A 15,701-nucleotide genomic window follows, 5' to 3' on the forward strand; every position below is an offset into this window, starting at 1 on the left:
GGCACAGGACAAAAAAAAGTAATACAGAAATTTTACTGCTCAAGATTTAAGAATGTATATATGGCATAGGTGATGAAATTCGTGCATTTAGAAATAAACGGCAGCACAGGTACATGGGCTGCAACAGGGCCATTTTGGTCTGGATAATTCCATGTTGTGGGGAGGTATGCTGTGTGTTACAGGATGTTGAGCCTCATCCCTGATCTCTTCCTGCAGTGTCTCCAGATACTGCCAACTATCCCCTGGGGAAGTGGAGTGGTGGTGGTGGGGGAGAATAGAACATAAATCACCTCCATTGAGAATGCCTGCAGTAGGTTGAGAAGCATCAGAACGCTAATTAATTAGAGCCAGCAGTATGTGCTTGCAATAAGAAAATCTACTCAGGAAACTAGATTAAGAGCCACAGTCACTGCTTGGTAAATAAGTGAGAGTTAGGAATATAAAAGGCCTTGTCTCTGTATCTGGAGTCGGCTTACTTTCCAGCTCTTGGTCGCGAGGCAGGGCTGCCATTCATTTAAGTAGCTATTTTTCAGTGCTTCCAACCACCTCTCAAAGAGATTCTTTCTTTAACTTTCAGTTCTAATTGTGGTAACCTTCATTCCAGGGGGAATCTCCTGGGGCCACTCAGGATTTGGGCAGGTCCAGGCTCAGCCTCTGATTTTATCTTGGAGATAGAGCATTCAGTGCATATACTTGAGAATATTGTTCCTCTTTTCTCCCTGTGCTTTAAGGGCCAGAATGTGTCCATCAGATAAGAAGGAATTTTTTTTTAAAAGAAACATCTGGTTATAGAGATATAATGATTTGCAGACTGGATCATATGTAGGTGTGGGTGTAGGGTTAGGATTAGAAATATTTTGCTTTACATTTTGGATCACTGGTGGAGGATTAAACATTTCCTTCGAAATGCCTTAGGGGCCTAATGTAGATTCTATGTGTTTTCTGTATTCAAATGTAAATGAAAATTAGAACCTACATTATTGACATTACTATGTGTTACCCAAGAATCAGCTCATCATTTCTCCCACCTTTCCTCTGTATTTGTGAAGCTTAGATGTATTGAATTTTTCTACTGTCCATCAACTTTACTTCCAGCTTCTTACTGAAGAGTGTAGCTTTGGTAAGTGAGAACCTTTATTCAATAGGAACTGAGGTATAGTGACCTTATGACCTGTGGTGTGTGACTTAGATCAGCCACTTTGCCTTATTAAGTGATTTGCTATTTTTATCTGAAAGTGTGGCAAACATCTGATACTTCCAGCCAGGTCCATTTGTCTCTCTTGAAGCCAGTAGTAAAACAAAAACAAAAATGTTATTTGTAAGTGTTAATCAGCTCTGCTTAGCAATTGGAAACTCAAAGGTGACAACCTTTTTTGATTTATGTAGGAGTGAAAAGATTTCTTTTCCCCAAGAGGAAAAACATTGTGAGAATTGTTTCTCTTACTTCTGCAGGTGTATGTTTATGCCTTGGGCAGCTAGATGGGAAAAAACTAGGTTTTAATGATTTTATGTTTAAGCATTTTATACAAAAGAGGTGGGCAAAGAAGATTCTTACTTCCTCATTTGCTTTTTTTTGGTGAAATGATTGACTAAATTAATTCTGTTCATTTTTTTTCTACTCCCTTCCATTTTCCATTTCCCTAAATATTGCAGATTGTTCTGTCTCCTAGTCATTCCTTTATTGTATCCTTACTGAGCTGGTTTATTTTTCCTATCAATGCAGTGAAAAGTAATTACCATTTCGTTATTTCCGGGCTCCTTTCAGATAGCATGCAGCAGGGCTCCTACTTCAGGCTTACTTTTAATATCTCTCCAAGATTAGCTGGCTCAGTAGCCACAAGAGGACAATAAACATGTTGTAAAATGCTTATCAGGACATGAGAGATTATATGTTGAAAGCTACATTTAATGTAGCTTTAGAGGTCAGTGATGGATGGAAAATAGGTAGTCATTAAAAACCTTTGCTAATTGTTAATAAACAATAATAATGAGTTGTACAGAGAGTAAGCCTGTGGGTAATTTTTTCTCTCATAACTTTCATGTGCAAATTAATAATGAGCTTTAGAAAGTTAGGAAATTATTAGATATAAATATATGTAATCACATATATCTATTAAAGGATAAGAGTTAGTTGGGGAGTTATCTGGTTCACTTTAATAAGTCTAACAATATCTCAGTACCAGAGGTTTATGCTTGTAATTTTGGCTACTTGGGAGGCTGAGATCTAAGGATGATGATTCAAAGCCAGCCTGGGCAAAAAAGTCCCTGAGATCTCATCTCCAAATAGCCAGCAAAAAGCTGGACTTGCATGATCCAAGTTGTAGAGTGGTAGCTGTGAGGAAAACAAACCAAAAATGAGAGAGAGAGAGAGAGAGGGAGAGAGAATTAAGTAAGGTTCTGAGTTCAAGTCCCAGTACCTGCACATACACAAAAAAAGCCAAATCATTAGCTGAGAAACAATACATTGACAACATATAGTCTTTGGCTGGATCACCTTGACACACTTGACCCAATTAGAATTAACTCTTTAAATCCCAGTGCACTTTGAATGCCCAGTATGCTTCAAACAAGGAGAACTGAATATTTGAAAACAGGCTATGTGGCAGTAAAATAAAATCCAACCACTGCCAATGATGCGTGCATGACAACTGTGTAGTTCTCGTTCTGCAAGGTAATGAAAAATCGAGTCAACAAGAGGACTCATTTAATGAACAACACAGACACATTATCCTCATTTAGCCAAACCAAGATGGTAAGAGTTTTTCTTCTCTGGTTTTGGTATTTAAAGAATATCTGTTACTCATTGTCAAGGCCCTGTAGCACAATCTTAATCCTGTCTTGAGCTCACTAACACTTGCATACTCATTAAAAGACTGAAGTCTTGGCCCTGCCTTCAGACATCAAGCCTGCCTCTGAACTTAAACTGCTTTGAGTTTCTCCAGCTTAAGTCATGTTGTGGTTCTGTCTAGACCAAATATTTCCCTCTTTGCTTTGACTTCCTTCAGCACTGACTGCCTATTGGTTTCTTTTCTTTTCTTTTCTTTTCTTTTCTTTTCTTTTTTTTTTTTTGGGTCCAGTTGTGGGGCCTGAACTCTGGGCCTGGGCGCTGTCCCGCAGCTCTTCAGCTCAAGGCTAGCACTCTACCACTTGAGCTATAGCGCCACTTCCGGCTTTTTTTCTTTTTGTTTATGTGGTGCTGGGGAATCGAACCTAGGGCCTCATGCATGCAAGGCAAGTGCTCTACCACTGAGTCACCTTCCCAGCCCCCTATTGGTTCTTGGGTGAAGCAATCATCCAGCTTTCTTCAATGGATTCTTGCTGTGGAAAGGCTCTTTCCCAAAGCAATGCATGATCTGTGTCCTAACAGCATCACACTGCTGCAGGCGTGTACACACACACACACATGCACACATGCACGCGTGCATGCATGCATGCACACTCACTCTAAGAGAGGGGGTTGGGAGAGAAATAGAAAATCTTATTTTCTGTAATGAGAAGGTCTTAGGCAGAGGAATGGACAAGTTTAAAGTTCTAGGCTGGCACAGTGTCTCCCTACTTCATCACTAGGGAAAACTGACCTTATAGTACACTCTCTAAACTTCCTGTTTTCTCTCGTTACCCCTTTAGAACAAAGCAAAGAAAACTGGCTCTCTTGATTTAAAATCTAGTCTTCAAGTTCTGTGGCCCTGTGCCCTAGGTCTTCTGGTTTACTCAGGGGAGTCTTAATCTTCCTTTCATGAGGAGGATGTTCTTCTGCATCTTTTAACTGTTAACCTGAGAGAAGCCCATTTACTGTGTTAGGTTGTAGGCTAGCAGATCAGCAACAATACATGACTCAAGGCAAGGTCTCTGCTTTTTAATTTTATTGGAGATGAGAGTCTCCTGGACTTTCCTGCCCAGGTTGGCTTTAAACTATAATCCTTAGATCTCAGCTTCCTGAGTAGCTAGGATTACAGGTGTGAGCTACTGGTGCCTAGCAGGGCCTCTGTTTTGATGGTGAGGAAAGTTAGATGGGTAATCCTCGGATGACCTGCTTCATGGCTCCAAACCAAAGGGATTGTCTGCTTACTGGGTTCCCGAGTGAGGAGTAGACTAGCAAGAAGCAGAAAGCCCAGTTCTTCCATCAGAATCATTTTAGGAAGCAAGGGACATTTGAACACTAGAGCAGAGGCAATTAGAGGGACACATTTTCTGGGGCGGAGGGGAGGTCAGCCCTTTCAATGGGATGTATTTAGCTTGTTTAAGAAACCTGGTACACTGTCCTACTGTCTTTTTACCAAGGTTAGTACTTGGGCACTATTGGATTGGAGGCCCTGGGTTTCTGAACAGCAGTGAGAGATTGCTGGAACAGGAGGAGTCAAGAGTGTGGAATATAAACTAACATCTGGTCCTGGGTGGAAGTTATTTATCATTGTACCCTGAGGTGGTATGAAGTAGGAAGATGGATTACAAAACAGTGTTTAAAGATCAGGCACATTGGTATATGTCTGTAAGATCATTAGTTCAGGCCGGTCTGGGCTGCATAGTAAGATCCTGTCTCAAAACAAAAAAACAATTTTCTAGTTTTTATATCCTTGAAATATAATATGCTAAGACTTTCAGTAACAATTTGTGAATTGTCTTGCCAGCTAGCTGCCAGTTTTCTGGTCATGCTTAGGTTAATCTCACAGATTCAACATTAGGATTTGCTATTTTGCTGTATTATTATTATTATTTAAAATTTTGTGGTGCTGGGGTTTGAACTTAGGGCCTTGTGCATGTTAGGCAGACACTGGAGCCACATCTTAACCCATCATTTTGCTGTGTTCTAAAGAAAAAGAAAGGTCAGCAACTTGCATCAGGAAGCAGCTTCCATTCCAGCGATGTCTCCCCAGCTCTCATTTCTATAACCAAAGAGTGAATGTCATCCACAAATCTTCTCCCTTTGCCTTTGGGTTGTGGTGTGCACTTTTCTTTTAATTAGTAAAGCGCTTGTATTTCCTGATAGCGGTGCCACTTGATGAGGGTTGAAGTGCCTGGGAGAATTGTAATCAGAGCAAGTCAGCTTGTGGATGATGTGGCTGTTGGCTGTGTACTTGAAGATAATTGAAGGGTTGCTGTATGCCTTTTTATTTATGTGTTTCTAGGTGAATGCTAAACTCCCGATCGGGACCCCAGATTACATGGCCCCTGAAGTGTTGACCGTGCTGAACGGGGATGGCAAAGGCACCTACAGCTTGGACTGTGACTGGTGGTCCGTGGGAGTGATTGCTTATGAGATGATTTATGGGAGAACCCCATTCACAGAGGGGACCTCCGCCAGGACCTTCAATAACATCATGAATTTCCAGGTAAAGGGAAGTCAGATAGGGGAAGTACTATTGAGACATGCCATTTAAAAACTGTGTGAATGGATGTTTATGTATAAATGAGCATAGCGTTCACTTTGTGCCAAAAGCTGTCCTAAACACTTTATTAATTGCAGTCCCATTGAACTGCAGCTGCCAGTAATTGTAAAACGGTGTCATTATGTCGTGTACCACTAAAATAGAAAATCTGCTGCTAATTAATCTGTGGTATTTTTATTGGAAGTATAATGCATCTCAATCTTACTGTTGTTAAATGTTCATAAATGTGAGTCTCTTAGAGCTGATGAAATAGTGTGTTAGCTCAGTTCATCTTCAAACCAACCCTGAGATATAGGTATTATTATTACTACTACTGTTGTTGTTATTATTTTCAGATGAGGAAACCAAAGTAGTGGTAAGTATTGGCTCAAAACTTACCTGTCTGACACTAAAGTCTGAGTTCTTAATTTCAGGTTATACTTCTTAGTTCTATCAAATATGAGTGAGAAAATGAATTAGAATTATAGTAATATATAATCCATTTTTATATAGTACACACCTTTTAGTATAATTTTACTCTATATACATTTTACTATATACATATAAAAACTAAAAAAATTAAAACTATTTCTGAAAAAGACAACCTATTTCATTTTCAAGGTTGTCATTCTGAGGATTGAACCCAGGACCTTGAACATGCTAGGCATGTATTCTATCACTGAACTATACTCCAACTCCCAATAGAAAACTTTTTTTTCTAATAACTACATTTTCCATCGCACTTAAACCCATTCCCTAAGGATATGATAATAAAATTTCTTTTTAGAATCAACTACAGGGAAAAAGAGAATTCATTCCTTTGCTTTGAGTATTTCGTCTAATTTCCATTTTTTTTTTTCATTTGGTGGTGGTTTTGGGATTTGAACTAAGGTCTTACGCTTGCTAGACAGGTACTCGCTTCACTGCTGAGCCTTGCCCCCAGTCTTTCTTTGCTCTCATTTTGAGATAGTATTTTGCTTTTGGCCCAGGCCTGGGCTCGGACCTTGATCTTCCTATTTTAGGCTTCCCACTGTAGCTGGGATGACAGGTACACGCTCCTGCACGCAGATGAATATGTCTTTCTTATGTATATACATTTTCTTTGTTTTGTTTTTGTGGCCATACTGGAGATTGAACTTGGGGCCTCCCACTAGCTAGGTTGAGCCACACTTCCAACCCTTTTTTGCATTGGTTATTTTTGAGGTAGGGTCTTGTTTTATGCCCAGCCCAGCCTTGGCTTTGATCCTCCTACTGTTCTCCATGTGCCTGGAAGGATGGCATCACTCCGCCTAGCCATGTGCTTCCCTCATAGCTAGGGTGAAAGATGCACACCACCACACCCAGATATTGATTAAGATGGCAGTTCCTCGAACGTCTTTTTTTTAATTTTTTTTAACTCAGGCTGGCCTCAAACTATGGTCCTCCTCTAAATATGTAGGATTACAGGTTTGTGTCACCATACCTGACTTACATTGTTTTTTTTTTTTTTTTACATTGTTGTTCTTGAGTTGAAATTTCCCCTTAGATGACTCTTGGAGCTGATTTATCCTTTCCTTTCAGTTCACTCATTTTGTCATTCGATCATGAATTGCCCCTGGTACTGTTGGGTACCAGATTAGAAAAAGTGGTGGGCAAGAAGGAGGCCTTCTCTGCCTCGGCCTGTCATCGCTCAGAACCACAGTGTCAGTGCAGAAGTGGACTGCATACAGAAAGAACATGCGGGGGTGGAGAGAGACAGCAAGGGGGCCGGAAAGGGAGCCAAGAGGGCTTGGTAGGTGGGGAAGGGAGTTCTAGGCTATGGGAACAGCATGATGTGTCCAGGCAGCTTTAAATAACCCATCATTGTTGGGCAGCAAAGGGACAAATGAGGAGCGTGTGAGATGAGAGAGGAGTGGGGAGCAGAGGTCAGGCCATGAGAGGTATTGAACCCCGACAAGGAAAAGCAGGTCTATTGATGTGAACAGGCTGCTTATTTTGGGAACATGCCTTTGGTCCAAAGTGAAGAGGCCATGAAACTTTTTTTGTTAATAGAAAAGAAACTTGCATATATGAGAATGCATTCTTAACTTTGGGACATGTGATATTGAACCACTGCTAAGGAAATAACTATTGGATTATTATTGTTATTATGTTTTTTTGGGAACAGAGGTTTTTGAAGTTTCCTGATGACCCCAAAGTTAGCAGTGAATTCCTTGATCTGATTCAGAGCCTGTTGTGTGGGCAGAAAGAGAGACTGAAGTTTGAGGGCCTTTGCTGCCATCCCTTTTTCTCCAAAATAGACTGGAATAACATTCGCAACTGTAAGTAGAGTGGTGTTCCTTGAATTTGGTTCTTGGGACTGAGAAAACCTTTAAGAGTGATCTGAGATGACTGTGTGGCCTAAAAGCTGCTGTAAATTACATAAGGATTTTAATTATTTACGGAAGTAGAAAAAGAAAGCACTATAAGCTGGTTTTGAGTAATAGTTCTGCTTTAAAATTGTTTGCATACGGGGTCATTTATCAAAATTCTGATTTTTGTAGTCTTTAGCATTCCTTGGAGGAAGCTCTGGGCACAGATTTGGTAGAGTTTGAAGGTTGTCCCTTGGCTTGACAGTTCTTCCCAGAAGAAGAAAGGAACCTAATTATTTCATTCATAGATGAGGAAAAAGACTCTGAGATTAGGCAACCTGCCCGGCTGCCCTGCTAATGGTTGGAGCCTGCAATGAAACCATAAACACCTCGCTGCGTTCATTTGTTTTCTCTGTAATATTTGTCTTTGCTCACAAGCATGTAAAATCTATAATGCATATGTACGGTGTATTCATTCACACATTGCTTTATAATCAGCTAAGGCAAATGGAATTAATTCTCTGAAACAAAGACCTGACTGATTATCAACAAAACCAAAAGCCTTGTTTTTTGTTTTTCTCACAAAGTAGTGATTTTTTTTAAAGACCTTGTTTATTTTTAAGTGTTTTGTTGATTGCATGTCATCAGATGAGACCTGACCTAGAGGAGAGCCAGCAGGAATGCAGTTGGCCAGCTTGAGTGCATTTATTTTTGGTGTTGAGGGGAGGTGGGAAAGTGGATCCTGTTTTTAGGTGTGGAAACCAGACTTCTAATTGGAGCCATGTTGTAATTACAGGTTGAGCATCCCTAATCAAACAATCCAAAATGTTTCCAAATGTGAACCTTCTAAAGTGCCAACCTAATGCCACAAGTGGAAAATTCCACACCTGAACTTGTGAAGGGGTTTCATTAAAACATGATATATAACCGCCATTAGCATATGTGTACAGGAGATGCAAATGAGTTTTATGTTTAGACCTGAGTCCATTCCCAAGGATAGCTCATTATCTAAGATGCAGGAAAAAAAAAATCTAAAACCTAAAATACTCTGGATGAGGGACCCTCAGCCTGTACTTTCGGCTGGGACATGGTTAGGATCGACTACTGCCCAGGTGAAGGCCATTTTGATGTGCTTTTTTTTTTTTTTTTTTCTTTTCCTGACCTCCTGCATGAAGTTCTTTAGTAGGCTGTATTTCCATAAATCTTGCTAGGTCAACTTTTTGCTTCTGTATAATGAGCTTCATGTTGCTGTGATAAAATACCTGGGAAAATATATTTAAAAGGAGGAAGGGTTTATTTGGGCTTATGGTTTTTAGTCCATGGTTACTTGGGGTCTGTGGTGGCATAGTACACCATGTTGGGAATACAGCTGAGGAGAACTATTCACCTTATTGTGGCCATGGCAGCTGGCAAGTTAAAGAGAGACCAGAAATGGCCCACGTCCCAATGTCATCTTCAAGGTCAAACCCCAGTGACTGCACTTCCTCGAGTGAGGCCTTCCAGTAGCCTCACAGGGTGGCAACCAGTTTGAACCACATGTTTTTTTGGCCACAACATGACTGGTAGATACAGAGTTTTCATTAATTAGATTTTTCTAATCTTAAGAGAATAGCTCCAAATCTCTTAAGGTTGAGTCTTCTTAACTGGTAATATATTTTCAGTGCATTCCTCTTAATGCTTTTTACAAGATTTGATAGAATTTCCTTTAGATACTATTCAAGTACTTAATCTCCTATTTTACCTTTTTATCGCTTATCCTCTTGAATGAGCAATTAATTGCTTATGCACGAATGTGCTGATTGTGCCTAAGGACACATCTCTAAGTAAGCCAGTCAGTGAATAACTTTGTGTTTTGGTAAACCTTGATGTTATGTTTAGTATTGGAGTTTTCTCTGGTGGTATCTGAGAGGGATTGGTTCCAGAACCTACCATGCATACCAAAATCTGAGCATGCTCAGGTTCTTAGTTGTAAAAAAAAAAAGTAGTGTAATATTTGCCTATAACTACTCACACCTTCAGTATACTTTATTCCCAGATTACTTGTAATATCTGATATGATATAATTGCTATGCAAATTATTATTCTATATTGTCTAGTAAATAGTGACAAAGAAGTCTATGGGTTCAGCACAGATGTAAGTTGTGGTTTTTTTTTTTTTTAATTCTCCATGATCCCAGTTGGTTGAATCTAAAGACATGAAACTGAGGATCTGGAGGTCTGAGTGTATATTAGAATGACCAGGTTTTGTTCTAGTCTTTTCCTTTCAGGCTGTTTGTAGGCTTTAAAGCTTGTTGGATTCAGAAGCATGTTTATTTATTTATTTATTTTTAAATTTAATTTGTGGACATACTGTACAGAGGGGTTACAATTACATGGGCAGGATAATGCGTACATTTCTTACCAAGCATTGCAGCCTCCTCCTTTGTTTACCCTTCACCCTTCCCAGCCTCCCCCCTCCCCCCCAATCCCAATCCTTCTCCTTCCCCCCTTCCCCCACCCCCACCCCCGCGCACTGACATTGTAAAGCTCGTTTTGGACATGACAACTTGTACTTCTCATTGTTGCAACAGGTCCACCTGTATCCTTAAACAACTGGTTTTTCCCCATCTCCTCCACAAGTTATACTGACATCAAATATAGAGAAAGCAGGGGTTATACTGTGGGGGAGGGACATACAAAGCAACAAAGAGATAATCTTATAAATGCGTTAGAAACACATGCATGAAAGAAAAAAACATTAAAATACATATCTAAGGGTTCATTTTCCTGACATCCCATTATCTGACCTTTTCCGCTTGACTCATACATACACTAGATATTGCAAATAAGGGAAACCATGGGACCTATGTTTCTTTGGGCCTGGCTTACTTCACTTAATATAATTTTTTCCAAGTTTTTCCATTTCCTAACAAATGGGGCAATGTCATTCTTTCTGATGGAAGCATGTTTATTTTTATAGAAAGGAGATGGAGAGATAAATCAGTGTTGAATGTGGCTTATGCTATCCATGTTTTTTTGGGGTGGTGGGGATGGAACCTGGGAACTAGGTAAGCCCCAGTCCTTAGTACTGCTGAGAGCATGCTCTACTACTGAGCTACATCCCCAAGGGCCATCTTTGGAAGGCCATGGTCAACTTTGGAATATGATAACTTTGTGATGAGTCACTACAGACTTATTCATATTCATTGTTTTTGAATTTGGCATGCCATTCCTCTGTGGATATCAGCTAAATTCCCTTCCCTTCCCTTCCCTTCCCTTTTCTTTTCTGCTTTTCTTTTCTGTCCGTCATGGGGTTTGAACTCTGGACCTGAATACTGTCCCTCAGCTCTTCAGCTCCAGGCTAGTTTAGTGTTTTATCACTTGAGCCACTGAGCCACTTATGGTTTTCTGAGTGGTTTATTAGAGGTAAGAGTCTCCATGGCCTTTCCTGCCTGGGCTGGCTTTGAATCATGATCCTCATATCTCAGCCTCCTGAGTAGCACCTGGCTTCTTTTTTTTATTTTTTAATTCTCTTCCTTTTAACAAATATTTTATTATGGACTGTTAGGTCCATAAAAAAGTTGTAAAGATAGTACAAAAGTTCCTACATAGCCTGGTGCTGGTGGCTCACACCTGTAATTGTAGCTACTTAGGAAGCTGAGAGCTGAGGATCATGGTTCAAAGCCAGCCCGTGCAGGAAAGTCCGTGAGACTCTTATCTCCAATAAACCACTAGAAAACCAGAAGTGGCACAGTGGCTTAAGCAGCAGAGTGCTCGCCTTGAGCTGAAGAGTTCAGGGACAATGCCCAAGCCCAGAGTTCAAGCCCCAGAACCGACAAAAAAAAAAAAAAAAAAGTCCTCACATACCCTTCACCTGGTCAATGCTAACCTCTTACAAAACAGCGTCTCATTTGTCAAAACTAAGATTGGTATTTTTATGATACTCTTAACAAAACTCCAGCCTTTTTTTTTTTTATTCAGAACTCATCAGATTTCTTATTCACGTATCCATTTTGCTCTAGAAATCAATCCAGAGTACAATACTGCAATTAAGATGTTTATATTGATGGGGCAAATCCTACTTCAGTGTAACAGCCAGGGGCTGGCAGGTTCGTGCCCTCTCAGGATTTGGCAATATCTTTTTTGGTGGTACTGAGGCTTTCCTGACCAATCAGAGGTATGGTGTTAATGTCAGGAGTTTTCTGTATCCCTTTGTACATTTGCAATCAGCTCAGGGCTTTGGGATTGAGAACATTGCTGAACTCTGCTGCTATTTGAGCTGTTTTCTAACTACGTGACTCCGACATAAATGATGTCTTTGTCCAGTCCTATTTTCTGTGAACACGTGGAATGACTCTCATCAGCCAAAGCACTCGAAATCACCAAGTTCATGGTTGCTGCTTCAGTGCCTTGTGGTTCTCGGCTGTTGAATATTTCTGCTTTCCCCCATCCAAGATTGTCCCTTGATGAAAGCAACATATTAGCCGCTCAGCTGTTTCACCTGGAATTCTTCTTTTTGTGGTTGTAACCAATGAAAGGAAGTACTGCTTAACACAGCAGATAATCATCTTCTCAAACTTATTATCTCAAGAGGTGGGCCTGGTAGGGTGGAGGAATACAATGTAAGAAGGGGCTGAGCAAATTTATGAATGGCAGTACTAAGAGGAACTAAGTGGAAGGCTTTGACCCTGAGGTCCCAGTTTTGGGTCCCGGTTTTGTGGGGGCTGCTCTGGAAAATACCCCATGAACTGTGGGATTTGACCCAGTTTGGGGAAACTTTACTCTCCCAGCAAGTCTCAAACTCTGATGACTTTGCCCCACATTCATGGATCAACCAAGTGCCCTTTACTCTGATCTATTATTCTCACTCTCACGCAAACTCACATGTTCAGTTGATTATCATCATCACCACCAGCATCATTTCAAGGCTGTCATCCAAGTTTCTGTGGGGGGATTTCTTAAGCAGCTGCCCCGGGGGCTGTCATGCAGTTCAATGATGTTTCAGAGACTGAGCAGGATTCCTCTTCTAGCCAACTCAATTTTTCTGAGTGTCTAGAAAAAGCTCATCATTTGAGGCTATACATTTCTTACGTGGTACATCCTACCTGCTTCTGTCTGTGTGACCATTTTATTGTTTGATGCTCTCTTCCATCCCTTTTTTTTTTTCTCAACATCTTTCTCCAGAGGTAGAGTGAGGTCCATAGAATCTGGGTACCTGTAGCTCTCATCCAGGCCCGCCTTGTCTCCATAGTGAGGAGGGCAGAATGCCAGGGTTGAGTGCGGGCTGTTTTCTTGGACATTTATAGAAATCCTGGAGGACTTGAATTGTCTGTTACTTGGGATGTCAGGCGGGGCGGGGAGGGGGGAATGACTCAAAAGAGTCATCCTTCTTGCATTATTTTCTGAAAGATACAGTTCTTGACAAATGATGCTGCTCTTCTGTCCTTCGCATTTGCTGGTGGAGAGTACACTTCATTTTGGTGTCTTTGTGAGTCAGTGAGGACCCCATGCCTGAGACACTGGAGATGTTCCATGTCTAAACAGGGCTTGATTTTATTATTTGCCCCAGGGGCAATGATCAGGCCTGAAGTCTTGTGGTTGTCTGATAAGCCCGAGGGATCACAGGGTTTGGCTTAAAGGAGGAAGGATTCTGTGTTTTACCAAGCGCTGAGTAACTTCTCAGGATATGTGATATTGTTTATGGAACACTTATTCTGTGCCTATCACTAGGTATTCAAGAATATTGCACAGTATTATTTCAGAAAAATTGAATGTAAGGATGTGTGTGTGTGTGTGTGTGTGTGTGTGTGTGTGTATTTGGAACTGGGGTTTGAACTCAGGACCTTGCCCTTGATAAGCAGTCACTCTATCACTTAGTCTTGCCTTCAGCCCTTTTTTGCCTTAGTTATTTTTTCAGATAGGGTTCTACTTTTTGTTAGGGATGGCTTCATACTTTGATCTTTCTAACTCTGCCTCTGTATAGCTGGGGTTGTAGGCATATACCACCACACTCAAACTTGTCATGTTGAAATGGAATCTTAGTACCTTTTGGGCTAAGCCAGTCTTGAACTGCAATCTTCCACATCTCTGCTTCAAGAATCTAGGATTATAGGTATGAGTCAATTTACTTGGCAGTACAAAGATTATATAATATGTATAAATATAATGTAATATGTATTATATCATAATATGATATATTGTATTGTAATTATATATTTTATATCTCTATCTATCTGTCTGTCTGTCACAAATGTGGATACTGTGGTAACTTGTCTGTGGTTATAAGGCAAGTGAATGACAGGAGTCTGGATTCAAACCTGTGCTTATCCTGAAGTATATATTTTTTAGCTTAAGCACTTGTCAGTAGTGATAAAGTTTGTGATGATGGTAAAGTATAAATCATATCATGTTAGAGAGTAGGTTAATTTATGGATTTGGAGTTGGTAACTACTTTTTTTTTTTTGTTACTGGGCCTTGAACTTAGGGTCTGGCCCTGTCCTTATCTCTTTAATGTTTTTTAAATTTTAAAAAGAATTTTATTTTTTCCAGTCTTGAGGCTTGAACTCAAGGCCTGGGCACTGTCCTGGAGCTTCTTTTGCTCAAGGCTAGCACTCTACCACTTGGATCACAGTGCCACTTCCAGCTTTTTCTGTTTATGTGGTACTGAGGAATTGAATCCAGAGCTTCATGCATGCTAGGCACTCTACCACTAAGCCACATTCCCAGCCTTGTCCTTATTTCTTTTGATCAAGGCTGTTGCTCTACCACTAAGCCACAACTCTACTTCTGGGCTTTTTGGTGGTTAACTGGAGAGAAGAATCTTATGGACTTTGCTTCCTGGGCTGGCCTTGCACTTTGATTTTCAGATCTCAGTCTACTGAGTAGCTAGGATTTTTACAGGTGTGAGATACCGGTTCCTGGCTTACACTAGCTTTTGAATGGAGCTTATAGTAGGTACTAACTGGTCCTGTGCTTAAAAGAGCTGTATGGTTCTGTCCAGTTGCTATCCTTCAGAGTGGTGGGAAATTACATGCTTTGTAGGCTTACTGCTGATGCTTGATGTTAAACAAAGCAAATGGTAGACTGTGACCCTGTCATCCCTTCTCCACATACAGCATCCTGCTTCCTCGTTATCCTCTCTATCTCTCAGATATATCCTGGGGAAGACATTGTTGGATGGATGGCCTAGAATCAGAGGATTTATAGTCTCAGAATGAATTGAAAGAACCTAGAATGTGCCCTATTGTCTGTTATTTTGAACAGGGGCTGTCAACTTCAGCACTGTTTGACATTTGGGGCCGAGTGCTTCTCTGTTCTGGGGTTATTGAGTGAATGGCAGGAAGCTTAGCAGTGTCCCTGGCTTATACCCACAGCTGTCAGCAGCATCCCCCACCTGTGGTTGTGACAACCAGAGATATCTGTAGACATTGCCCCATATCCCTTGGAAGAGGGCATAATTATTGTCCCTAGCCAGGAACCATTTATTTTGAACTGTCTGGGTTGTAGTTACCAGGAAAAGAGAATGTTCTAGTCATCTGTTTTTTTTATCTTTGTGTGTGTGTGTGTGTGTGTGTGTGTGTGTGTGTGAGTGTGACTTTGGGGCCTCATACTTACTAAGCAGGTGTTCTACCACTTGAGCCACATATTCCCAGTCCTCTATTAATTTTCAGTCCTCTCTGAATTTTTCAAGATGGCTGTGCTATCAGACAGTGGCACTATTATCTGGGATGAGTGGGACCTTGCTGCTCAGGCTATGGTCCATGGACCAACAGCATCAGCATCGCCTGGGAGCTTGTTAGAGATGCAGAGATTCAGTCCTGCTAAGTCAGAAGCTGCATCTTAATGAGATCCCCAGGTGATGCCCAGGCACATTACAATTTAGGACGCAAAGATGAAGGAAGAAATTGGATCTGTCAGGCTTAGAGTTTCTTACTCATCTTTGTGGGCCTTCCTCATTTTGTTTTGTAGGCTCTGGGTGAAAGGAGTCTGCTTTTGGGCCAAGGACTGCCATGGGTAGATGGGACTG

The 15,701-nt window shown here is 40.8% G+C and overlaps 1 protein-coding gene across 1 annotated transcript in view; it reads left to right on the forward strand.

Moving 5' to 3' along the window:
• Positions 1 to 15,701, forward strand: part of Cit (citron rho-interacting serine/threonine kinase) — a 165,823-nt gene that overhangs the window by 35,569 nt on the left and 114,553 nt on the right. Inside the window, exons 8-10 of the mRNA XM_013014323.1 lie at positions 2,750 to 2,752; positions 5,127 to 5,330; positions 7,513 to 7,666. Coding sequence (XP_012869777.1) covers positions 2,750 to 2,752; positions 5,127 to 5,330; positions 7,513 to 7,666 — 361 coding nt within the window. The remainder of the gene's footprint in view (positions 1 to 2,749; positions 2,753 to 5,126; positions 5,331 to 7,512; positions 7,667 to 15,701) is intronic.

This window comes from Dipodomys ordii, unplaced genomic scaffold (assembly GCF_000151885.1).
Source record: "Dipodomys ordii isolate 6190 unplaced genomic scaffold, Dord_2.0 Scaffold23, whole genome shotgun sequence".
Lineage (NCBI taxonomy): Eukaryota > Metazoa > Chordata > Mammalia > Rodentia > Heteromyidae > Dipodomys > Dipodomys ordii.